This window comes from Corythoichthys intestinalis, chromosome 9 (assembly GCF_030265065.1).
Source record: "Corythoichthys intestinalis isolate RoL2023-P3 chromosome 9, ASM3026506v1, whole genome shotgun sequence".
NCBI lineage: Eukaryota > Metazoa > Chordata > Actinopteri > Syngnathiformes > Syngnathidae > Corythoichthys > Corythoichthys intestinalis.
Genome location: NC_080403.1, coordinates 13,649,631 through 13,676,454, shown reverse-complemented (window position 1 = coordinate 13,676,454; position 26,824 = coordinate 13,649,631). Strand labels below are relative to the sequence as shown.

At 39.9% G+C, this 26,824-nt stretch overlaps 1 protein-coding gene across 2 annotated transcripts in view; it reads left to right on the top strand.

Moving 5' to 3' along the window:
- usp4 (ubiquitin specific peptidase 4 (proto-oncogene)) overlaps positions 1-26,824 on the top strand; it is a 31,293-nt gene that overhangs the window by 3,029 nt on the left and 1,440 nt on the right. The window contains exons 2-20 of one of the 2 annotated variants that reach the window (XM_057845510.1): positions 6,287-6,414; positions 6,499-6,629; positions 6,740-6,866; positions 6,939-7,084; positions 11,335-11,378; positions 11,481-11,633; positions 13,109-13,226; positions 13,337-13,510; positions 13,578-13,736; positions 13,892-14,116; positions 14,665-14,748; positions 14,867-14,961; positions 15,042-15,224; positions 15,305-15,531; positions 16,943-17,155; positions 17,243-17,313; positions 17,378-17,493; positions 17,565-17,714; positions 18,145-18,248. In XM_057845510.1, coding sequence (XP_057701493.1) covers positions 6,287-6,414; positions 6,499-6,629; positions 6,740-6,866; positions 6,939-7,084; positions 11,335-11,378; positions 11,481-11,633; positions 13,109-13,226; positions 13,337-13,510; positions 13,578-13,736; positions 13,892-14,116; positions 14,665-14,748; positions 14,867-14,961; positions 15,042-15,224; positions 15,305-15,531; positions 16,943-17,155; positions 17,243-17,313; positions 17,378-17,493; positions 17,565-17,714; positions 18,145-18,248 — 2,648 coding nt within the window. Of the gene's footprint in view, positions 1-6,286; positions 6,415-6,498; positions 6,630-6,739; positions 6,867-6,938; positions 7,085-11,334; positions 11,397-11,480; positions 11,634-13,108; positions 13,227-13,336; positions 13,511-13,577; positions 13,737-13,891; positions 14,117-14,664; positions 14,749-14,866; positions 14,962-15,041; positions 15,225-15,304; positions 15,532-16,942; positions 17,156-17,242; positions 17,314-17,377; positions 17,494-17,564; positions 17,715-18,144; positions 18,249-26,824 lie in introns of both variants that reach the window. The other variant, XM_057845509.1, reaches the window with a different exon arrangement.

The following is a 26,824-nucleotide window of genomic DNA, read 5'->3' as shown; positions in this document are numbered from 1 at the left end:
AGACATCCTATTTTTGGTCCGAATCCATCTGTGTCACGTACTGAATTAACAATATTTGCAGCATTATCTATAGTCACTGGTATGGATTGATGTGGCCTTCTTAACTTCCATTCAGTCATGGCGGTTTATAATTAATCGATGTAGTATATGGACTACATGTCCCATAATCACTCTGGGCTCACGTAGCCAATGGCATGGGACGCAGCACATCTAGTTTGCTTTTTCATGATATCTAGCGTGTGCGCGCATTAAAAAAGTTAGCAAACGCCACAGAAGTCACGTCTGCTCATTCCTTCACAACATCAGCATATGACAATCGACTTTCATAAACAGAACGAGTTTGAAGCACAGCGCTTTTAATTTGCCACTCAATGGTCATCATGTCCTTTCAGCTGTCCGTTGTCAAAGCAAGGTTGTTTGTAGCAGCCAAGTCCTTAACAATGTTTTGGCGGACTTCGTTGTAAATATCTGGTGTTGTGCCGAAAAATAGCCGCCCCGCGTGAAATGTCACCCCTGACGGGAGCGCCCACACGTCAACAACACCGGCACGCCGAAGATGGTCCGCAGGCAATCCGGAGCACTGATGCAGCCGGTATACGTTGAACAATAGGATATAATGGGAACGATTGGCTCCGGCGCTATTTTTTGCCTGACCTGGAACGAAGATGCATTTTGTGTAGTTGGTAACAAAGAAGCCGAACTTTTAACAGTATGTCTGCCGCACGTGCGCACGCGAGGCGATAAATCGCAGTGGAAAAATTACCGCCTTCATTTCTATTTAGTGTGCGATAAATGGAATTATTGCATATTGCGACAGGCTTAATCTCTACTATGCCAAAGTTTAGTTCAACCATAACACTATAGTAATCACTTTAGTAATGACTTTCATGTGCTTTTCTAAAAGTATTTTCAGAGATTTCCAGGTAAAGTGAATAATGAAGCCAAGACTGATTCTGGAGAATACTATGCACTTTAAAATATCTCTAGCAAAGTGACTAGCGGCTGCGATCTGGAATTTTTTTTAAAGAAACATTGAATGAGCACATAAAACACCTCAAAATATCCTCAATCATTAATACTGTAATGCATTTTTAAATAAACAATTTATTACTAAAGTGGATGACTTAGGGGTTCCACTGCCCCATATGTCAAATGATGATTTAAAAATTCTCGTAAGTCCAAGTTTTTACGGCAAATTATGCTATGCTGTTGCTCCCTTTTCTAACTCTTCCTCCATGGAACAGGCAGATTAATAAGAAAGAAATAAAACTGAAGACAAACGCATTAAACTCTATGTGTACAGCGGTATGAAAAAGTTTGGTCACCGTGACCGTTTTCATTTATGAATCGCTGGTGTTTAGATCAGAAACTTGATACATGTATTATATATTATATATATTATATATACTAGGAATGCAACGGTTTGCGGTTCAAAGCCGAACCATACGGTTCGCCCAGTACGGTTCAATACACCTTTATGAACCGCACCTTTTCGGTTTTGCAATTAATTTATCCCGAACGCTTGTGGATTGAATTGGTTGAGCTCTGCGTGCGACGTGAAGCACAGCTGTGGGGAAATTCCCGCCCCACCGCAAGTAAATTTCCGATTGCTGTCAAGCACCTGTGTAATAGAAGCCGGATAACGCCCTCTCTCGCTTACGAGCGAAGTGAGAGTGAAACAAGAAAGAAAACAAAAAGCTATGGCGAGCGGAGGAATGGAGAGACTGAATTTTGAGGAAGCACTGGCTTCTTTCAAATCTGCGGTGTGGTGGACATATTTCTCCAACAACATATTCCCCGACATTTAGGAAATGGCACGCAAAGCCATCGAAGATGACTTCGCTAAAGCACATAGTTTTGCCGTGACCACTGATAGTTGGACATCCCGTGCTACAGAGTGCTACTACCTAACTGGGACGGTCCACTATAATTCATACCTGTCAAGTTGTACGGTCTCGGCGTAATTTGTACAAGTGAGCACTGATTTTTAAATGTGTACGCCGTACGTTATGTTCAAATTCTGTGCGTTTTTCGTACATTACGTTTTTTTTTCGACCGTTCGTTAATACATTGGTTGAATGAGGCGAGAAAAGTCAGAGGCACGGAGAGGGAAGTGTTTGTTGTGACGCTGAAGCAAACGCAACGCAATGCTAGGCTAGGCGGCTCCAATATTTCCTGACTGTAGCCGACAGCCTACAACCTACGCCTAGATATCTCATGCATATAGAACTACATGCGAAATGACACTCTGTAGCGTTAGTAAACAGCCACCATTTTAGAGCAGTAAACAAAGGCTCTGTTGTAGTGAACCTTCCTAGCGAACCTAAGTAACTTTTTATCTAAAATACTCCTAAATCGGCAAAATCTTGACTTGAGTCTATCTTTAAATGATGAAACAGTTTTAAAATTTTCACGTCAAAACTAGACAGAAGGGAACTAATGCAAAAACGGGAGCAATTTTATCAATAACGGTTGATTCAGAACATTAAATGACCTCCAAACATCGTAAAGGTACTATGGTTTTTTTGAAACATGAAAGGTAACACCAGTTACTTTGCCAAGTAACTTTTTTACTACTGTGTGTGTATTTCAATAGTCAGTCACTAAACTAGCCGAAGAGCTAAGAGGCATTTGAAGAGTCGAACATGTGTACATTTTAAGTGTTTATTTCATTTTCTTAAAAGCAAAATAAAGGCAGTTTAAAAAAAAAAAGAAAAAAAATGCAAAAAGCAAACCGAAACTGAACTGAAACCGTGATCCCAAAACCGAGGTTCAAACCGAACCATGGGCTAACTGAACCGTTGCAACCCTAATATATATATAGACCCTACCCACGTGACGTCACAACTCCGCTCTCCTGAATGGTACCGCCCACTTGTCCGTCAAAACATAGTGTTAACCTGTTACGGCTACGTACATTTCTCCTATTACGGCGTGTTTTTCTGCTCCTTAACATTGATAATCAAAATGGTGAAGGCGTGTGTGGCTGTTGGTTGCACTAACAGAGAAGATGGAAGGAGAGACTTGAAGTTTTACCGTATTCCGAGGGATCCAAAGAGGAGAGCGAAATGGACGGCTGCAATTCGACGTGAAAACTGGGCACCAAAAAATCACCACAGACTATGTAGTAGTCATTTTATATCCGGTAAGATGCATTTAAGATATACTTAGAGGGTTTTGGGCTGACAAATAACCACAATTAAGATCATTGCGAGGCTAATCGCCGACAACATACGACGTAGTACGACATAGTTTCAAATTCAAGATGTTTGTGACTTCCCTTTCTTCCACCATCGTTATTTTTTGAATAATATTTAGCTGGTACCAAGTGAAAGAAACTGGCCTCGTCTACGGGGCTGACAAATAACCACAATTAAGATCATTGCGAGGCTAATCGCCGACAACATACGACGTAGTACGACATAGTTTCAAATTCAAGATGTTTGTGACTTCCCTTTCTTCCACCATCGTTATTTTTTGAATAATATTTAGCTGGTACCAAGTGAAAGAAACTGGCCTCGTCTACGGGGCTGACAAATAACCACAATTAAGATCATTGCTAGGCTAATCGCCGACAACATACACGTATGTATGTAGTGAGAGTGCTATCGCTAAACCATATAAACATTAAAAGCCTTAACTCCATTGACAAATGACATGAAATACATTAGACTTGACAGTGGATGTTAGCAATAACAAAAGATTTTGAATTGAAAATTTCGTAACTCACCTTTCCAAGCACAAGATAGATTCCTGCCGAATTTTCGTGGACGAGGACCTGTTTCACCCAACCAGCAACGAAGTATTTATAAGCCTCCAAGCTCTTGAAGTTTTTCAAATTTTCGTGAGAATAGGCTGATTTTGTGTGGACAAGATAATTGTAAATCTCAGCGTAGCAGATGTCAGGCAGACAGGGCGAAGACAGTGGGTCGAAAAACATCGATTTGGGCATCAAATATGGATCTGGCGACTGTATAGAACGAAGCTTTTCCACGTAACGCCTTTTATGCAACACATCCAGTGAGTTTACGGCATCAGAAAGCACCGGGTCTTCCATGAAATGCATTTTAAATTCCTCGATCAATTGAAAACAATGCTAATACAGAGACAAAATGACGGACAAGTGGGCGGAACCACACAGCGAGCACGTGGTTTTGTGACGTCGGTGGGTAGGGTATATATATATATATATATATATATATATATATATATATATATATATGGCAGAAAACACCCAGGTGACTTGAAATTCCGCTATGAGACCCCAAATTTAGCCAACTTTCAAAATTGTCCGATATGCACGTGTGATACATCATTGGAAAGCTTAAAATCTCAATTTTCTGGGGGAAGAAAAGTTATGAACAGGTGGGCATTTAAAAAAAAAAAATGTAAACAGCAAAACCCTATTTGGAGGTGAGAGCACGCGAGAGCAGAATTACAGACGCCATGGCTTTAACGAGATATTATCGCGTACTTACCTTGTTTCGATCCAAAAACTCCATGTAGCATGTATCACTGAGTGTCAAGACACATCTGTGAATGGCCACAGCTGGATTTTTGGGGGGATTTTATGGGTGAAACATGGTAATATAACAAGGGTTGCGATGCAGAAATTGCAGACATCAAGCAGTGTTTGAGAATTTCTTTTTCATATATTTACCTTTTTCAAACGTTTTTTTCCCCAATTTTTCTTTGTTTGGACGTATTATTTATCATCTAACATATCGGAGAAGATGTGACAGAAAAAAACAAAAACAAAAAACAATTAAGCGATAGTTATGAGGTGAATATCCGTGACATTTTTACAGACACCATTTTTTTCATTGTGACGTAATTTGTTTAAAAGTTTAAAATATGTGAGTAAATTTAATTTTTAAAGTTATTTTTTAAACAAAATATTAGACATCAATTAATGATTCTAAGCTAAAAATGACATTTTTAATAAATATAATTAATTACCCTCGTTTTATGGCTGGTTGAAACAAAAGCGGTTGCGCGACGTCTGTAAACGGGGGTTTTCAGGGTAAAACAGGCAAATTAAAAATGGTTCGGGGGCTTCATACGCCATGAATCTGCTATGGCAGCATATAGACATATTGTTATATCAAACACAACTGTTGTTTTGGCTTAAAATACAGCAGTTTCTTTTAAAGAGGAGTGCAAGAGCAGAAACTGCTTTTTCAGTCTTGTCTGTCTTTTCCGCCATATATATATGTATATATAACTGATAAAGTAATTTTTCAGAAGTGAAACCAAGTTTATTGGACTATCAGATGATGTGCAATATGCATCAAAATAAATTTATTCAAGTGCTATCATTTGGGCACTACAACAGAAAAAAATAATATTCATTAGATCTTCCTTTTCCCAAAATAGCAGCTTTTAGACATTTCTTATGACTTCCGAAGAGTTTCTGGATTCTGAATAGAGTTATTTTGGACCATCCTTAATTACAAAGCATCTTCAGTTAATTTTGATGATTGCAAAGAAGGAACACTCTGCTCCAAATTATCCCAATAATTGTCAACAATATTCAGGCCTGGGGGTTGGGATGGCCCTCCTCCAGAGTAGTTTTTGAGCATTGCTGTGAGTCGTAATTTTCAAATATCTGGCTCCGGTGTAATTTCAACATTGACGGTTTGTTTAACTTTATTCTCAACAATATTTTGCTATTTAGTGGAATCCATGTAACTATAATTTTTAATAACATTCCAAGTACCAGGGCTGGCCACATAGCCCCGTAGCCCAATGGATCTGTCACCAAATTTTACTGTAGGTAACTGCATTTAAAAAAAAGCAATTGCTTTCTTTCATCATAATCATGTATTACATGTGTTGTTATCACCAAATAACTCAAATCTTTGTCTTATCTAAATGTGCTTTTCCGTTACTCAAGCAAGTCTGTTTAGCTGATATACTGTATCGTCCTCGTTAATAATTGTCGATATCAGGGCATTCATGGGTCTTCACAATATTCTATGTCAAAACTTAAAGTTCGGGGTGTTGCATATGGCGTCCATTTTAAGTCTACGTTACACTGAATGTGCAGCGATTTTTCTATGTGATTTTTCTCAAGCAAGCTTCTTAAGTAAAGCAGATTGTGCATGTCTAAGTGCTCAGGTGAGAGAGGTGTACAAAAGATATTTCAAAGCATGTACAAGTTGCAAAATATTCAAGCCAAATTTCCTTACCTCTTACCTTCCCAGGTGTCATTGCTTGATATCCAAATCAAATATCTGCTAGCTTGTGTTCAAAATAACGGGTAACTGTTTTCCCCTTCCTATAGGTATCTAGTGGACAGCCGCTGGTTCAAACAATGGAAGAAATATGTAGGCTTTGACAACTGGGACATGTACAATGTTGGAGAGCGTAGCCTATATCCAGGACCTATTGATAACTCGGGCCTGTTCTCTGGTAAATGCTATTTGGCTATTGCCAGAATTTAGAAAAGGTAGCACCATTAGCAGCTTAATACTTGTCATTTTTTTCTGTCCGTAGACCAGGACAAACAGGTCTTGAAAGAGCACCTCATTGATGAGCTGGACTATGTTCTTGTACCCACGGAAGCATGGACTAAGCTTGTCAGCTGGTATGGCTGCCTAGGTGCCCAAAGACCTATTGTCAGAAGGGTAATTTTTTTTTTTGAATTTCAGTAATCCTTTAATCAATATCAACTTTTGCTTCACCTAACCAAAGTTTCACTATTACTCAGTAGATGTTTTCTCCCCCTCTCAACCAGGTTGTTGAACATGGCATGTTTGTCAAACACTGCAAGGTGGAGGTCTACTTGCTAGAGCTGAACCTGTGCGAAAATGATAACATGGACAATGTGGTCACTCGGTACTTCAGTAAAGCTGATACTATTGGTGAGAGACGTCCCGAGAGGCTCAAGCTAACCATTAAAATTGACTAAAATTGGCACCATTTTTTTTATACAGATACCATAGAAAAAGAGATGAGGACACAATTCAGTATTCCACCAGAAAAAGAAACAAGGCTGTGGAACAAATATATGAGCAACACCTACGAGCAGCTGAACAAACCTGACAGCAGTGTACAGGATGCTGGACTCTTTCCGGGGCAGGTAATTAAAACCCTCATATTTCTCCATACAGAAGTACCTTGAATTACAAGTTAATTCCTTGGGTCATGTCTGTAATTTAAAAAAAAAAAAAAAAAAAACAGCTCATACAAATCATCTGTCCCATCCCAAATAAATGGGAATTCCATTCATCTGACCTCCCACCAAAAAGAATTCTTGTAACTTAGTTAACTTGGTGAACTTAATCGTCATTGCACTGCGCGGATGCGGAATACTGGCATCGCAAGGACGTGCGATATATATATTTTAAAGCGCAAACTCGTTTTCCATCTTCATGCTCGTACAGCGCCACAAGGGCGCCTTCTACCTCAAGTTAGCTGTGACAGGCTGCATAACCTCATACAGTATGTTGCTCACACAACATAATTAACTCTGTACATTAAAAAAAAAAAAAAATTATACATATTTTTTTTTTGATGCTGCAAGCTACCCACACTAACGTTGTGATTGACTGGTCGATCGTGATAAACGTAATGGGCACCCCTGTTGTGCATGTGCATATTAAGAAAAAACACAGGAATAACATAATTCAAATGCTGCCACAATCTCGCCTGGGCTTTTATAAAAACGAAAACACACACACAAATCGAAGGCCTTGCACTTTTTAAATGTGATGGGGAAAAAGTGAAGACAAGTCAAGGCTCCAGTTAAATTACAATTTATCTGAAATTTTGGAGCCACACAATGTAAATGGACTTATGAAGTAAATGTTCCATTTCCACACATCATTTCTATGCAGGTTGATCTGGGGGGGGGGCCGAGAATGAAATAAACGAGGCCATCATTTCAGTATTCTGCCATGTACATGCGCGCACACACACACATATATTATGTATGTATGTATATATGTATGTATGTATGTATGTGTATATACATATATACACACAGCTGTGGTCAAAAGTTTACATACACTTGTGAAGAACATAATGTCATGGCTCTCTTGAGTTTCCTGTTATTTCTACAACTCTGATTTTTCTCTGATAGAGTGATTGGAACAGATACTTCTTTGTCACAAAAAACATTCATGAAGTTTGGTTCTTTTATGACTTTATTATGGGTTAACAGAAAAAGTGATCAAATCTGATGAGTCAAAAATATACATACATGGATCTGAAAAAGCGAATCATTGACTTGAACAAGTCAGGAAAGTCACTTGGAGCCATTTCAAAGCAGCTGCAGGTCCCAAGAGCAACAGTGCAAACAATGGTTTGTAAGTATAAAGCGCGTGGCACTGTTTTGTCACTGCCACGATCAGGAAGAAAACGCAAGCTATCACCTGCTGCTGAGAGAAAATTGGTCAGGAGGGTGAAGATTCAACCGAGAATCACCAAAAAGCAGATCTGCCAAGAATTAGAAGCTGCTGGAACACAGGTGTCAGTGTCCACAGTCAAGCGTGTTTTGCATCTCCATGGACTGAGAGCCTGCCGTGCAAGAAGGAAGCCCTTGCTCCAAAAGCGGCACCTTAAGGCTCGACTGAAGTTTGCTGCTGATCACATGGACAAAGATAAGACCTTCTGGAGGAAAGTTCTGTGGTCAGACGAAACAAAAATCGAGCTGTTTGGCCACAATGCCCAGCAATATGTTTGGAGGAGAAAAGGTGAGGCCTTTAACCCCAAGTACACCATGCCTACCGTCAAGCACGGTGGTGGTAGTAGTATGCTGTGGGGCTGTTTTGCTGCCAATGGAACTGGTGCTTTCCAGAGAGTAAATGAGATAATGAAGAAGGAGGATTACCTTCAAATTCTTCAAGATAACCTAACGTCATCAGCCCGAAGATTGGGTCTTGGGCGCAGTTGGGTGTTCCAACAGGACAATGACCCCAAACACACATCAAAAGTGTTAATGGAATGGCTAAATCAGGCTAGAATTAAGGTTTTCGAATGGCCTTCCCAAAGTCCTGACTTAAACCCCATTGAGAACTTGTGGACAATGCTGAAGAAACAAGTCCATGTCAAAAAGCCATCAAATTTAACTGAACTGGACCAATTCTGTCAAGAGGAGTGGTCAAAGATTCAACCAGAAGCTTGCCAGAAGCTTGTGGATGGCTACCAAAAGCGCCTAATTGAAGTGAAAATGGCCAAGGCACATGTTACCAAATATTAGCGCTGCTGTATGTATATTTTTGACCCAGCAGATTTGATCACTTTTTTCTGTTCACCCATAATAAAGTCATAAAAGAACCAAACTTCATGAATGGTTTTTTGTGACAAAGAAGTATCTGTTCCAATCACTCTATCAGAGAAAAATCATTTGTAGAAATAACTGGAAACTCAAGAGAGCCATGACATTATGTTCTTCACAAGTGTATGTAAACTTTTGACCACAACTGTATATATTAGGGCTGCCAAAATTATCGCGTTAACGCGCGGTAATTAATTTTTTAAATCAATCACGTTAAAATGTTTGACGCAATTAACGCACATGTCCCGCTCAGACAGTATTCTGCCTTTTGGTAAGTTTTACAGCAAGGTTTTTTGTGCTGTCTAACAGCGAACTATTGTGGTCGCTTTGCGACATGGTTTATTGCTTTCTTGCCAGTTCAATATGGCTGCACGACGTCTCGGGCTGACGCCTACGTTGTAATGTTGTGCTTATATGATCCTTGGACAAGATTTGTCCGTAAGTATGGTTGTTGTAAAGAATGTACATATTATGTTAATAAGCGAAATGTTGTATTTTTTGTATGAGACGCTTTTTGTTTATGTTTAGTGAAGCTGTATAGCGTGCTAAGCTACTGTTGTTGCTAAAGCAATGCTTGTGTACTTTTTTTTTGTAGTTTCACTACAGTCTAAAGAGGACAATGGTTTGAGGCCATTTTATTAATAAATCAGATGAAAAAGGAAGAAGTCTGATTATTAAGGCGTCGTTCACTAGCTGTCTAGCTTTGGAAAAAGTAGACGCTTCGGAGTGAGGACAGCATAGATAGATTTAAATGACAGTAGAGTGAAATGCCCACTGCAGTCCTTATGTACCGTATGTTAAATGTATATATCCATCTTGTCTTATCTTTCCATTCCAACAAGTTATTTTACAGAATATATATATAATTTACAGAAAAATATGGCATATTTTATAGATGGTTTGAATTGCAATTAATTGCGATTAATTACGATTAATTAATTTTTAAGCTGTAATTAACTTGATTAAAAATTGTAATCATTTGACAGCCCTAATATATATATATATATATATATATATATATATGTCGCACACATCCACGCACGCAGCTCCATTACACACATATGCTTACTTAAAATCTCATGTTTGCACAACTTTCTAGAGGTTTTATTTTTTATAGTCTTGTATTTTTTTTTTTAAATAAAAACACTATCAATGGTGTGTTTCTTTTGTTCATCTGTCCAAGCGCCTGACATCAAGTATGAAATTTGAAATCTCTTAGGCTATTTTCAGACAATTCTGATTTTTTTGTCATATGTTTTTGGCATGTCAGTTCTGACTGCCGTTTTTCTTTGAGCCCGTTCAAGTATTACGCATGCGCGCTAACTCACAGTCCGACGCGCTGAGCAAACTGACCCACATGCACAGAAGCATCAATAACAAATGATTACACATGCTGGTGCTACATTATTCTAGGGTGGTCATACCAAAAAGAGGACACAAATAATCCCTGTTTCATTTTATATTCAAGGTTTATATGTAGGGATAGAACACATGCACACACTCTGCGTGCATGACACACCCACACACACATACGAACAGTTTGCCACGACACTGGGTCATGTAAGAAATATTGAAATATTGCTCATTTGGTGTGCACAAAGAAAACCGAGCATTCTCAGCCTTATATCCTTTTTTTCCATTTAATTTTTTTTTATGACTGTGGTCAAGCCTGCCTTCTGCCTAAAAGCCGAGTTCAAGCTAGGTGCTAACAGTAATGCACAGCTCCCTCCCTGCCGCCCTTCCTCTCTCACTCCTTGCTGACGTAATTGCTGCATGAATTCCAATTTGGGAGACTTGAGAGTTCAGAGCACCTCCACATTTGGAAAAATGTGGACCAAATCGGATTTAAAACAGCGTATGAAATCGACCTCGATCGGATCTGAAATGTCCACTTGTATGCGACTTGTATCATTCAGACCGTCAAGTTAATACCTCACTCGAGTCAGAAAAAACGAAAAAATCGGATTTATACATTAAGACCTGCAGTATGAACCTAGCCTTAGATTGCTTTCCATGGACTTGATTTTCATACAGCTTCCTTGGTCCCACAGGTGCTTGTGATTGAGCGCAGGAATGAAGATGGAACATGGCCAAGGCAAGCCTCTCATTCCAAGTAAATATAAATGTCTTTTTCTTCTTTTTATCGATCTGTATTTTATTTGTTTCTTATATGCATTATCTAATTCTTGTTTACCAGGTCCAGTACAAACCCATCTAGGACTTTCACCACCTCCCCAAAACTGTCCTCTAACTCGTCTGCCAGTGTCTCGCCCACAGTCACCAATGGAAACAGCAGCTGCGGGGCTGGTTACACGCTCAACAACAGTGCCACGTCTGGCAGCAGGCAGGGGTCTGTATCTCACCTGATATTCATTCATCCCAAATTTAATTCATGAAATTCATAGTGTTGTGTATGTTGGGCATAATATTAAGTGCATTGAAAGGACTTACAAGACCTAGTATAAAATGACCTTCATTTGAAAAATGGTCGCTCAAAGAGTAATTATGCAAATCACAAATTTGTTAGATCTATTATAACGGGGAAAATAATGGTTGAACACATAAAAATGACAATGTTGCAAGCGTGGCCATTGTGACAAACGTAACATCAGACACGCCAAGCGTGTTCAGCACATAAATGCTGATACTTTCGAAACGGGAGGAGCTAAGAAGAATGGTCGGGAACCTATGTCTCGCGAGCCATATATGGCTCTTTTGATGAGCGCATATGGCTCTCTGCCAACCCGTCATCTTGTAGAACTCGCCGTCTAGCTTGACATGAACCAGCTATAATGAGCTGATGGCGCATTCGCACATTAATCTTGGACACTTCAAATGTACATTGCAATATTATGCTTCAAGTCAGGTCGCGCGGAGATGGGCGAGATCGCCTCGTGCGTAAAGTCACCACTCGGCCATCGGCGGGGTCGGCCCCTCCCGACTGGGATATATAAAAAATACATAGGGGAAAATTCAATCACGAAAGGGAACCACGTGGCACCGCAAGTCACACAGGACTTTTTGGACTGTCAAATTGAGCGAGACTCACGAAACGACCATCCAGAGGAGCCCGCCTGTCTCGGCCACTGTTACACTCACGTCCCCTGATCGTCCACGATTGTGGTTTCCGCTTCCAGGAAATACATGCGGTGCCACACCATGTTTCTATTTGTTATTTTCCTTGTGGTGAATGAGCAACTGCTCAGTGATTGTAACAACCCAAGTAACGATGTTAGACTTTCTTTGTCTTTTTCTCAAAATTTATTTCAATCGCAACTCGGCGACCGCTTGTAAAAGCAGAGCGTGACCACCCTCTGCCTCCCGTGTAATGCCTTCAAATGCGTTCACGAAAGAAACGGAGCTTACAAAACTGACTCGGACAAGCTGGCAAAGAACATAGAATATAATTAATTGTGTATGTATATGTAATATACATAATGTGTACATATACATAATTACATGAATAATTTGCTGTGTAAACAGGTCAGATGTTTGAATCTCTTGCTTGTTCCTGAAGGTAAGCATTAGGTGTTGGAATATATCAGTCTTGATCTATACATTGATTTGTTAAGCAACAATTCAATCAAATGGATCAAAAGGCAAACCGTCGATCAGCCTCGTCATCTTTGTATTTAGGTGAACTCTTAACAGGTTGCGTTAACTGTGCATAATTTCGTATTAAAGTGACCAAAAGCCCTTGAACCGAAATGAATTATAGCAGACTTAAATTATGGGCAAATATCATGTTGCTGTCCAAAGCATCAACATTTATTGTGTTATGAAATAGGTGTTTTACACCCCTGAAAATCATGTACTTTTCCACAGACTGGGGGGTTATAATTCCTACAGCTCCTCCTACAACTACAGAGAATCCCAGTCCCAGCCTGGCCTGTGCGGTCTCAGTAATCTAGGCAACACATGTTTCATGAACTCTGCTCTCCAGGTAATAACCTGACTAGACCTGAATTTTTGAGTACATCTTGTTCACATAATAATAATAATCCTGCTCTAACCCTGTTTTTTTTCATGTTTATACATTCTTTTTCCTTACAGTGCCTGAGCAACACGTCACCGCTCACCGAATATTTCCTAAACGACCAGTACGAGTACGAGATTAACCGGGGCAATCCACTGGGAATGCGGGGTGAGATTGCAGAGGCCTACGCTGATCTAGTGAAGCAGATGTGGCTCAGCCGCAGCAGTTCAGTGGCCCCACGCACCTTCAAAGTATGTCTACTAAGACTACTTTTATAGTTTCAGACAAAGGTTCTAACTCATAGATTTTGGATTCCAGACACAGGTGGGGCGCTTTGCGCCCCAGTTTTCAGGCTATCAGCAGCAAGATTCCCAAGAACTTCTGGCCTTCTTGCTTGATGGGCTCCATGAAGATCTGAACCGTGTGAAGAAAAAGCCATATTTGGCCCAAAGGGATGCTGAGGGTCGTCCTGATGAGGTGAGATCTTATCCTGCAGATACCTTGAAAGTGATATTATGGAGGAGAAAAAAAACCTATTGTTTCTCTTTTAAGTCATTATTTTCTTGAGCGACATTTGTTTGATTTCCAATGCAAAATTACATCTATACAAAAAAAAACCCTTTTGATCCCAGATCGTCGCTACAGAAGCCTGGACAAACCACCGCTTACGCAATGACTCAATCATTGTTGATATCTTTCACGGCCTCTTCAAATCCACTCTGGTGTGTCCGGAGTGTTCAAAGGTGTCTGTGACCTTTGACCCTTTCTGCTACCTCACTCTGCCTCTGCCCATGAAGATCGATCGTAGTATGGAGGTCATCCTTGTGCGAGCGGACCCACAGTCCAGACCCACACAGGTAAGCCATTTTACAGAATTAACAGGATTTTTGGACAAGCTAAGACAAACCATTTGAAATAGGATATATAAATGGCCATTCATCCATTTTCTATTTATCTTGTCCAAATCAGGGTTATTGGAAAGCTGGAACCTATTTCATATAACTTTATGCTAGGGGCAACTAGCCAAACGCGTCGCACATACAGATTAATGATAACCCATCCATTTTGCATTCATACATATTGGGGAATTTATTCTCTTCGTTGAACGTAAAGTAGATTTTCTTGTAATGTTGGAGTCAGCCTAAGGATCTGGAGAGAACTCATGGAAGCACTGGTAGAACACAGAAACTTCATACCAAAATGCAGACATGCTAGTCTTGCCTGTAAATAAAGGAGATCTGTTTTTATTAATTGAATGAAAACACCCCGCCACACCCCCACCCGAAATATGGTAATTTCAAACATGTTATTGCAAGGAAGTCCTGAAACTTGTATTTTAAAAACTTTGTATTGATGAGTACAGTTCGGTGCTTGATGTTGCATTTCATTCTCTTTTCTGTCACAGTATCGAGTTGTAGTTCACAAAGTGGGCAACGTAATGGATTTGTGCTGCGCCTTGTCCAGACTCTGTGGAATTCCTCCAGAAAATGTTAGATGTTACACTTTACTCTAAAAATCAAGTGGGCCGGACACTATCAGATTAATTCTTTTACCTTTAAACTTGAATGGAAATGGCATCTATTAATGTTGTGTTGTCTTTCTTTTAGATGGTGGTGGCTGATGTTTATAATTGCAGGTTCCACAAAATTTACAGAAAGGATGATACCCTCAGTCAAATTATGGATAAAGATGAGATCTATGTGTAAGGATTTTTCTTGATCAAACAGATATTGTGTGTGTACTTTGTGCTTGACTGATTGTGTGTGTGTTTGTCTGCTGCAGATATGAAGTGCAGGAGGAGGATGGTGAGACAATGAACCTGCCAGTCTATTTTAGGGAGCGACATTCAAAACAAGCTGCAAGCTCCGCCAGCACTATGCTCTTTGGCCAGCCTTTACTCATCACTGTGCCCCGTCAAAACCTCATAGCAGACGTTCTTTATGAAAAGATCCTTCAGAGGATTGGGTGAGAACACACAGATAACAAAAAAAAGGAGTCCTGGGTGTGCCTGTTACTCAACTGATCTGGTCTATCTCCTCTTGCAGGCGCTATGTAAAACACCCACAGAGTGGAGGGACTGAAAGTAGAGCATCAGCTTCAGCCACCTTTGCCAGCTGCAGTCAAGTTCCTGAATGTTCCACATCATCCAGTCCAAATGCCATCTTAGGTGGCTGCAGCAGTCCTCTATCAGAGGGGGCCACCTGCAGTGCCAGTTCAAGTAACTGCAGTAACCGCTCAGAAACTTGCGCTGAAACCAACGGCGTATATGATGGTCAGTGACTTACTTGGCTCCTGTCACCTTATGGTACTCATCAATTTTGTGAATTGGGATAGGCTGTGATGTTGCCTATTTTATATTTTCAAGCTGTTTCTAAAGCAGAGTTCACCAAATTCATCGGTGAGCCGGTGTAAGTTTTAATTTTGTGGATATTGGCTTAATTTGGGAGTCAAAATGCTAGGAAAACACAAGTCAGGTTATCTTGTGGGCTCCCCTAGACCAGGAACTTTCCTAACAATTGTCACCCATACATGACTATGTCACTTCAGGGCACCTGGTTAATCTAATTGTGTATGAGGACTAACCAGTTTGAAACCCTGTTTTCCTTGGCTGACTTCCCCTCCCTACTTCCTTCTAAGTCTAAACTTAACTTAAGCACCAAGAGAGTGCCTCACAGCAGAGGCCAGAGGCCCCCACTGCTTTGGCCTCCCACATTGCTTTTGTAATTGGTTTTTGATTTTTGATGAATATCCTGATTTGGAGCGTCCTTTTTGGTGATTAAGTCATAATTGCCTTTGAAGTGCATTTTTAGTTGCCCCGCCTTTACATGGTTACAGCGAAAACAGAAGGCGACGATGCAAACTTTTGATTCCGGGCTCCAAAGCGAAAGGATTCGATTGTGGGGATTGCGCCGCAACCAAACGAATGGAACGCTCTCGCGCCGATGACGTTGTCACTTTGGGCATGCACAGTAGCTGCCAGTATACATTCAAAACAGTAAACAAGACAGAACGGTGTATAGAATTTACTGTTTTTATAAAATTTTTAATATAAATATATTTAATGTTTGGATTTTTGTGCCTTTTCACGCAACAGAAAACACGCATGGACACCATTGCTTCTTTTTATTTTTTTTATTTTTTTTTATTGACAAGCAATGTTATACAATCATTTAAACTTGTAAAGAACAGCAAATGGACAACAAATATGAGAAAAAATTTAAATGTCCAGAAAAAAATGTGAATATAACCGCAAAATAAAATGTAGGGGGGGGCCAAAAGGAAAAAAAAAATATTTAAAAAATGTCATTGCTTGGAGTGGGCATGTATGTTTTCTTCTGGGCTGAGGAGCTTTGTCGTCAAGGAAGTGCATCATTGGCTGTCACCTTGTTAAACTGCATTGCCCTCTAGGGCTTGGCATGAATACTACCTACATAGTTTTCACGCAGAGTTGCGACATCATTCGAATGTAGACGGAACCAGGACTGAACCATATAAATACAAACATTAAATTTGTCGTATTCTTGAAGCGTCACCATGTAAATGGCCCCTGAGTGCACTCTAATCGGCTTCAATTGAAGACTCACTTAATCAGCAATCGATTCCACACCATACTAAGAGGGTTGATTGTTGGCTAATTGGTTTTTGTGTTTTCCCTAATCAGATTATTTTTAATATGTTACCAGGGGAGGATGAGGCCATGGATCACCAGGTCAGTCCTGATTCACAAAATGGCCAGTCTGAAGAGGAGACATCTGATTTGGAAAACGGGACAAGAGAGGGAGAAGCAAAGGCAGGCTCCCTATCATCCAAACTCTTTACCTTCAGTGTTGTCAACTCTTATGGAACAGCCAACATCAGCCCTCTGCCATGTGACGGGAACATCCTCAAACTTAACCGTCAGTTATGTTCCTGTTGTTGTGTAATCGCATTCATATTTTCAATTTTAAATGGCAGTTTGTTCTAGTATGAATTTATCTGTGCAGCACATTCCACTGTGGCTATCGACTGGGACACTGACTCCAAGAAGATGTGTTATGATAAGCAGGAAGCAGAGGTTTGTGTTTATGAATATTTATTATGTGTAATTTAGCTTGGTATCAAAATGATTTGTTCTTCAGGCGCGTGAAAAGCATGAGAGCATGCTCCAGCCCCCCAAAAAGAAAGCCTCTGTAGCTCTGAGAGAATGCATCGAGCTTTTCACAACCATGGAGACGCTTGGAGCTCATGACCCATGGTAACCTAGACTACCCCCCCTTTATCTCCCTCCCAATCACATTGAACATTTCTACTCATTTTGTTTTCTAGGTATTGTCCCACATGCAAGAAACATCAGCAGGCCACGAAAAAATTTGACCTGTGGTCATTGCCTCGTATCCTGGTCGTTCACCTGAAACGCTTCTCTTACAATAGGTGCTTGAGGGACAAACTGGACACAGTTGTGGATTTTCCTATCAAGTATGAATGTGGATTTCATTTGTCAGAAAAGGGTTACTTTTTTGTTATGCTGCTAAACGGGTCTTAAACTCCCTTGACAGTCTGATGAGGAAGTAGTTTACTATTCAGAAATGACACTCCATTACAAAAAAGAATGACACTCTTCAGTCTTCATTGTTGCTTTTGTGTACCTAACCTTCAGCTGAAGCAACCGTTAAAGTAGGTGTGAGTCACAATGGTAAATAAACCTTTAAAAAAGAAGTTAGATCAACAATTGTGGTGAAACCCATTTCCTCTTGTGACCTCAGAGGAGGAACAAAGTACAAAAACCATTCAAATCCTGTTTCTAAGTGCTTACTCATTCTTACCACAGTTGGATTTAGAGTTTCGTAATTTAATTGTCACTTTGAATTATTCAATATTTTTGCCATGTCTTGTCTGTTTTGATCAGGGATTTGGACATGTCAGAGTTTTTATCCGACCCCAAGGCTGGGCCTCACACATATGATCTTGTTGCTGTGTCCAATCATTATGGAGGAATGGGCGGAGGTCACTGTAAGTTACATTGTTTGCATTAATGTTATTACTTCTCAGCCACATAGTAGCAACTTGGCTGGGTCATGGTTATCAACAGAGTTGTGCGATAATTACTTTTTGTCCGATTACCAATATCCCGATATTTTCCAACTCCAAAAATCCAATACTAATATCATACCGATACCGATATATGGGGTGGTGCACGTAACATATTATGGCTAATTGTATTGCAATGCCCCACTGGATGCTTTAATAATGATGAATATAATAACTTCAAGGTTTTCAAAATAAACATAATGTGAAAAACAAGAAAAACTTCAACTGAACTGATGGAAAAAGTGCCTACATTGCACCACTATATTCATTGTTAAAATCAAAATAGTTAAACATCAGTTTTTTTTTATTTTTTTTTATCAATTGTAACTGGAGTAAAGATGAAATGGCTTTACTGTGGTAATCTTTCTCTTTTGTAAAACTAAGAAAAAAAAAATATTGTGTCAATATTATAAAAGTCACAAAGCAAAGTATACACCACATCTCAATTTTGATAGTAACTGGTGTACAGCTTGCAAGCAATGGAACATTGTAACCACATTTTACCACAAATGCAAACAAAACAAAATACACACATCCAAAATATACTACATAACGCTCATGAATATAAAACAAAAGAATAATATAGCTTAAAAGCGATGCTTGTATAAAGCACAAACAACATGGTGAGATGGCAAGAACTGCTATGGTACATTGGCTCCAGATGTTAGCTCCTCCATTTAGCTCTCTATAGACCCCACTCACCAACGTCACACAATGACGTGTCGCTGTATCCGGCCACCATATTGTCCGTCATTGTTTATCCGTATTCTCAATGGTTTCAATTTGTCGTGCAATTTATAGTGCAATTCATGGAAGCCCCGATGCTTTCAGGCGCTGTAAACTCATTGGATGCGTTGCATAAAAGGCGTTATGTGGGAAAGCTTCAGTCTATCCATTCGCCAGATCCATATTTCATGCCGAAAGCGATAATTTTCGACCCGCTGTCTTCGCAGTCTCTGCCTGACATCTGCTACCCTGAAATCTACAACTATCTTGTCCACAGAAACTCAGCCTATTCTCACAAAACTTTGAAAAACTTTAAGAGCAGCACTCTAAGCAACATTACCCTGTGTGACCCTTTACTTTCAATTTTGTAAAATGGCGACAATCAATAAAAAAAAAGTTGACTGCGATGGCCGACGCGTCAAGAATAGGTGGATATTGGACTATTTCTTCAATACAATACGCAACAACTGTGTCTGCCTCATTTGCAAAGAGACAGTCGCTGTTTTCAAAGAGTTCGATGTGACGCGATATTACCAAACAAGACACGCTGACATGTATGACAACATTACAAGGAAGATATGCAGCAAGAAATTATAGCAACTTGAAGCTAGTTTAATTTCACACTAGCACTGTTTAAAATGATCACCCCGTCCATCCTCTGAAAAGGGAAACGGAGGTGATTAGGAAGCGTTACATAAGTGATAACACATGTGCGTTATTCACACAGGCCTATGCCTCATCATTAACCCCTACAATAGCTCCAGTGGAAGAACTTGTAAATAGTTTCAGTTCCAGTGTGATGACTGTAATGGACACTATTGCCCCGATTAAGACAAAAACTTTGTCAAGAAAGAAGAGGTCACCCTGGAGAAATGCCATACTAGCTATAAAACAAAAGCAAGTTTGTAGACGAGCAGAACGCAGATGGCGAAAAAACAAACTCCTAGTTTTTTATGATATCTACAAAGAGAGTCTTCGCAAATACAACCAGGAACTGAAAAATGCTAGACAATCATATTTTTCAGAGATCATTAGTAGAAACACCAACAATACTCGCACACTATTTTCTGTTGTTGACAAACTGACAAACCCACAAGCATCAATACCTCAGGAATTGGCATCTGAGGTGTCCTGTAATAATTTCGCAGCATTCTTTACACACAAAGTACTAAAGATTAGACAGACTGTGTGCAACTCCGGATTAACAAATGTTACACTAAACGCCTCCCAAAATGTCCCCCACGTCAATCTTAGACAGTTTAGCCTCCTGGACTATGCCACTTTAACAGAAATTGTGTCGAAATTAAAGCCCACAACATGCTGCCTTGACATCCTTCCTTCAAACTTTTTCAAAACTGTTTTTCATTGCATAGCCCCAGACATACTTCAGATTATAAATACTTCCCTCCAAACAGGAGAGTTTCCTCAGACTTTAAAAACTGCAGTAATAAAACCTCTCCTAAAAAAACCTAATCTGGATGCCTCAACCATTAGTAATTACAGGCCAATATCAAATCTGACATTCCTGGGGAAAATTATCGAAAGGGTTGTGTTTGAACAGATCCAGACTTTTATGATGCAAAACAATCTTTTTAACTCATTTCAGTCTGGATTTCGGCCACAACACAGCACCGAGACCGTGCTTATCAAAGTCCTAAATGATATTCGTCGGAATACCGATGCAGGCAAATCATCTGTTCTGCTACTATTGGATCTCAGCGCCACATTTGACACGGTTGATCACAACATACTACTCAGCAGATTGGAACAGTGGGTAGGGATTACTGACACTATTCTTCAGTGGTTCACATCCTATTTACATGATCGAGATTTCTTTGTGTCAATTGGAAACTATCAGTCAGAACGAACCAAATTCACGTGTGGAGTCCCTCAAGGGTCAATTCTTGGACCACTCTTATTTAACATCTATATGCTTCCGTTAGCTCAGATAATGGAACAGTATGACATCTCCTATCACGCCTGTGTCCCCACATGATTATAGTCCCTTAGTCTCCCTGAGTAAATGCATTCGTCAAATCAATGAATGGATGTGCCAGAATTTTCTCCAGTTAAATGTGGAGAAGACAGAGGTGATCATTTTTGGGCCAAAAAAGGAAAGGTCAAAGATAAGCAGCCAACTTAGCACAATGTCACTTACAGCTACAAATCAAGTCAGAAACCTTGGCGTAATTATTGACTCAGACCTAAAATTTGATAGCCATCTAAAGTCCGTCACTAAATCCGCTTATTACCACCTAAAAAATATAACCAGAATTAAGGGGCTTCTGACTCAACAAGACATGGAAAAACTTATGCATGCATTCATTTTCAGCAGATTGGACTACTGCAACGGTATATTTACAGGTCTTGATAAAAAATCAGTCAGGAATCTGCAGCTAGTACAGAATGCTGCAGCCAGAGTCCTCACAATACAAGGAAGCTGGACCACAGTACACCGGTTTTGAAATCGCTACACTGGCTTCCAGTGAGTCAAAGGATAGACTATAAAATACTACTGCTCGTCTACAAAACACTTAATGGCCTTGGACCAAAATACATGCTTGACTTGTTAGATTCCTATGAGACATCTAAACCCCTAAGGTTGTCTGGAACGGGTCTTCTGCATGTTCCAAGAACAAGAACCAAGCAGGGTGAGGCAGCATTTAGTTATTATGCTCCTCACCTCTGGAACAAGTTACCCGAACGTCTGAAGTATGCTCAAACTGTTAGCTCCTTTAAATCAGGGCTAAAAACACTTTTGTTTGGCACTGCATATCCATAACTGTCTATATATTTCAACCTACCTGCCTTCTATTCCTCTTGTGCTTATCTCCATTGCTGATTTCAATGATTATTATTAGTAGTAGTTTTTGCTTTATTTTTATTTTTGTTTTATTTTTATTTATTTATTTCTATTCTGTGATTAAATGCGATCATTTGTCTTGGTTTTTACGTTGTGTTGATTTAAATGTGATTTTTATGGTCTTCATGTGATGTAAAGCACTTTGAATTGCCTTGTGTTGAATTGTGCTATTTAAATAAATTTGCCTTGCCTTGCCTAGTAGTATTTCGCAAGAGCCCGAGTGTCGAAAGAGAACGCCACGAAGGCGAGATTGTTGAAATTCTGAATTAAAAAAAACAATAATAAAGCAAATGTGACACGCAGAAGGGCTTGCTAAAAATTTTTAAATATATTGTTCTACGTAAATCAGCCAAGGTAGCCCCCCACATTTTTACCACACCAAATCTGGCCCCCTTTGCAAAAAGTTTGGACACCTCTGTTTAACTGATGATCCGTAGACGAGGCCAGCTTCTTTCCCTTGGTACCAGCTAAATATTATTCAAAAAATAATGATGGCGGAAGAAATAAACATCTTGAATTTGAAACTGTATGTTGTCGGCGATTAGCCTCGCAGTGATCTTAATTGTGGTTGTCAGCCCAAAACCCTCTAAATATATATTAAATGCATCTCACCAGGTATAAAATGACTGCTACATAGTCTGTGGTGATCGTTTGGTGCCCAGTTTTCTCGTCGAATTGCAGCAGTCCATCTCGCTCTCTTCTCCGGGTCTCTTGGAATACGGTAGAACTTCAAGTCTCTCCGTCTATCTTCTGTGTTACTGCAACCAACCGCCACACACGCCTTCACCATTTTGATTATTAATGTTAACGAGCAGAAAAACACGCCATAATAGGAAGAATTTACGTAGCGGTAATGCGTAAACACGACGAGCTGACGGACAATATGGCGCGGAGGCGTGGTTGTGACGTCATGTGAGTGGGGTCTATTCGCAATGAGCTCACGTCGTCATATGATTGCGTCAGCAGAAAGGGCAGAAACTAATTCTACCTAGCGCCAGGAGAGGGCGTCATATACCAGAAACACAGGCAGACATAAGTGGACATGGCAGCACTGCCATATGCATTTTGGTCTAAAAGAGATAATCCAGATGTCATTATTATTCGATACCATTTTAAAAGGCTTTTCTTTGCCGAACCTTTTTGGCCGAGTGAGCCTTATTGAGATTTCACATCCTGTGTGTAGGTATGTATATGCATACAGGGTTCTCAACCAGTGTTGTTAAACTTACTTTAAAAAAGTAATTCATTACAGTTACAAATTACTTCTCCCAAAAAGTAATTGCGTTAGTAACTCAGTTACCTGAATGTAAGAGTAATTAGTTACTTGGCAAAGTAACTGGTGATAATTTTCATGTTTTTTTTCTATAAAAAAAAAAAAAAAAAAAAAAAAAAAAAAACAGGTCACACAATGTGAAGTTTAAAGTTTTTTTGTGGGGGGGGGCAATTGGCCCTAGCCCAATTCTTTACCCAAAACTTAACTAGATACAGGGGTATTGCGGATATTGGGATAACTAGATAGTAACCTTTGCTATGTGTGGGTTTTGACATGTGTAAGTTTTAAAACTATTTCATCATTTAAAGATATTTAAGTCAAGATATTGCCGATTTAGGAGCATTTTAGATAAAAATTTACTTAGGTTCGCTAGGAAGGTTCTCTACAACAGAACCTTCCTGAGAAGTGTACTGCTTTAAGATGGTGGCTGTTTACGAACGCATCTTGTTCTTTATTATACATGTTGCTAATGCAGCCGTGTCTGACATTTGCATCTAGTTCTGTATATATGTGATATCTACCGAAGCATCATGTGGGCGTAGTTTGTAGGCTATCGGCTACAGTCAGGTATTATTGGAGCCACCTAGGGTAGTAGCATCGCGTTTGCAACGCCGTCACCCTCCCTTGCCTCCTCCCCACTCCTGCTCTGCTCTCTCATCTCCGTGAGTCCGTCTTTCTCAGACTTTTCTCGCGTCAGTCAACCAACATAGTAACGTACGCCTTTCCCGCCTCAGTAACGGTAATGGCGTTGCCAAGATGAGAAAAGTAATCAATTAGATTACTCACTACTGAAGAAAATAACGCCGTTATATTCTAACGCCGTTATTAACGTGTTTCTTGTGCCATTCTCTCACCTTACACCACACAACATTTTTCCAAAAAATATAACTTCACCATTGTCATAAAGTAAAAATAAAATTAAATCCCTGGATCTTAAAACCGTTCGTGCACTGTCTGTACTGTGTAATCCACCATATAACTATCATATATGAGGCCAGATGTCTAAAGGCAGTCGGCGGCATAAGTAAACAGTAGACATCTTGCGTCAGGGGACTTCTCTGTAGCTGAAGTGGAGGGATTTTCTGAACTAAAATATTCTTAACTTTAATAAATATTCAGTTTATTGCAGCTGATCATAAATAGCAAGCAGGCCATTGTGTTTCACGTTTTCATTGAAAACTACGTCAAACAGTGGAACACGGTGAAGCAGTGACGAATCTGCAGTTCTAACGTGGCGGCGGTGACTTGAAAGCAGGACTTGCTTTGGAAGTAGAATGGCAAACATAATAGAACAGTCCTTCACGTCGTCCATTGTCTGTGTTATTAAATGTGGAGCAGTATCTGGGCATCTAAAAACGAGCAATAAAAAAGCACCTGGACTTGAAGCAGCATCAAAACCCTCAACCCTCATCAGTTCTAGCTTACTGTCGCTGAATGTAAACACGGGTCACATATAAAACATGTGACCATATGTTGCAGGCAGTGGCATTATGACAGTAATCCGCCACAAATCTTGTGTTATTAATGTACATACAGTCTCATCAAATGCAGTATTTGCAGATCTTCCCTTTGGTCAGAGGTTTTTCAAATGGTTGGTTTTAAATCTATGTTTGCGTGTGAATGATCGGCCAAACCGTAGGAAAATTTAGCTCTTTGCGAAATACTCTGCTACGTGTGGACAAGGCCTTAGGGAAGTCTTGTTTCTTAGTGAGTCTTCTCTTACCTCCGCTAAGCAAATTGCTGCCACGTCTGTTTGAGAGTAAAATAGAGCCTAATGAGGCAGCTGGGATGTGGCATGAGTCCCCAAGGCCACTTGCTTTGTTTGCATCAAGTGTTACCTAGCGCTGTTGTGCAGTTAGCCTGATAGTTCACTGACATAGCTGCTTTTAGGGGTTCTCATTCAGTGGAGGCATTAATCAGAGCCAGACTGGGGGCTGTCAATATTACTGGGCCCCCTGAACCCAAATAATAATGATCATCGTCATATAATTTCATTATTTAACATTTGAAGCCATCAAATGTACATTAAAAATAACACAGAACACAGAAAATAAACAAAAAATAGTATTATACATAGCTTCTAATAATAAAACAACACACATTCAAAGCAATTCATTATCACGGACAGTGATCATATCTTTCTGAGACCTGGTTTTTCACCTCCATGACTCAAATTTATATAAAAATTATGTCAATCGTTTGTGCTATGTTTGTGCTGCTATCATTTTTGAGATAGTTACAATTCTTTTATAGGTCAATCTAAGGTCAACCAGCCCCCCATTTTTATTAAAAATGGTGTCGATCGTTTATGCTTCGTTTGTGCTGTAACTATAGTTTTTGAGATATTAATTTTGAGTGATGATGTCACGCAGCCCCCCATATACGGCGGAACAGAACCACAATGGTGCCATTCGTTTGTGTTGTAACATTTCTGTTTGTGCTATCGTTTTATAGGTATTGACATAATAATTTCGAGTGACGATGTCAATCGCAGCCCATCCGTCTCGGCTGACGGAGCGTACCAGCTCTCAACAACAGAGGGGTGTCCCAACAACTAGCGCAAATGTAGCACATATGAGTGGTACCCCTTCGGGTCCATTTCGCAGTAAATGGTGGCCTGCGAGTCACGTCATCACTTGAAATTAATATCTCAAGCCCCCTATTTACTGCTAAATGGACCCAGAGTTGCCATTCGTTTGCGCTACGTTTGCACGAGTTGTTGGGACAATCATCTGTTATTGAGAGAGTCGGTACGCTCCGTCAACCGCAGAAGTTGGAAACAGGAAATCTACGGGTGATATCATCACTCGAAAATAATATTGCAATAGCTATGAAACGATCGCAGGGCAAGCAAAATATTTCAAAGCACAAAGAAATGGCACCATTTCGGAGCCATTTTGCAATACATGGGGGGCTGTGTCCATTTTGCAATACATGGGGGCCTGTGTGACGTCATCACTCAAAATTAATATCGCAATATCTCAAAAATGATAGCAGCAAAAACATTTTAACAGCACAAACGAAGCATAAGCGATTGCACCATTTTTGGCCATTTTTCAATCAAAATGGGGGGCTGGTTGACCTCAGGTTGACCTAGAAAAGAATTGTAAATATCTAAAAAATGATAGCAGCACAAATTAAACTTTTTACAGCACAAACGATTGACATCATTTTTAAATTAATTTGCATCTGTGGGGGCAGGGGGGGGACTCCACAGAGGTCACTTTTTCTACCATATAACATACATGCCGAACTCCTAACACTATACAGCCCAGAAGAGAAAAAGGGCAATTTTTTAAAAAGATGGGCGACTGGGCTACTGCAATAACAGCTGTCAAGTTCACAACTTAATTCACCCATGGGCTCTATTTTCGTATGCTTGCAGAATCCACAACAGCAAGGTCAAATTAGCCAATTAAAAGCCTTAACAAAAGGCACAAAAACAAGATCAATACAGTAAATGCAAAATGTGTGTATTTCCAGTAAATCACATTTTCACCATTCCTTCCAAAGTGATATTCTTCCACTAATTCATGTGGCAAACCATCCAATCTGTTTCCTGTAAATTGTTGCTGTTGGTTGTGGTTTTCTAGGAGCACTCACTTCGTCGGCTAACACTTGCCCTTTTTTTGACAG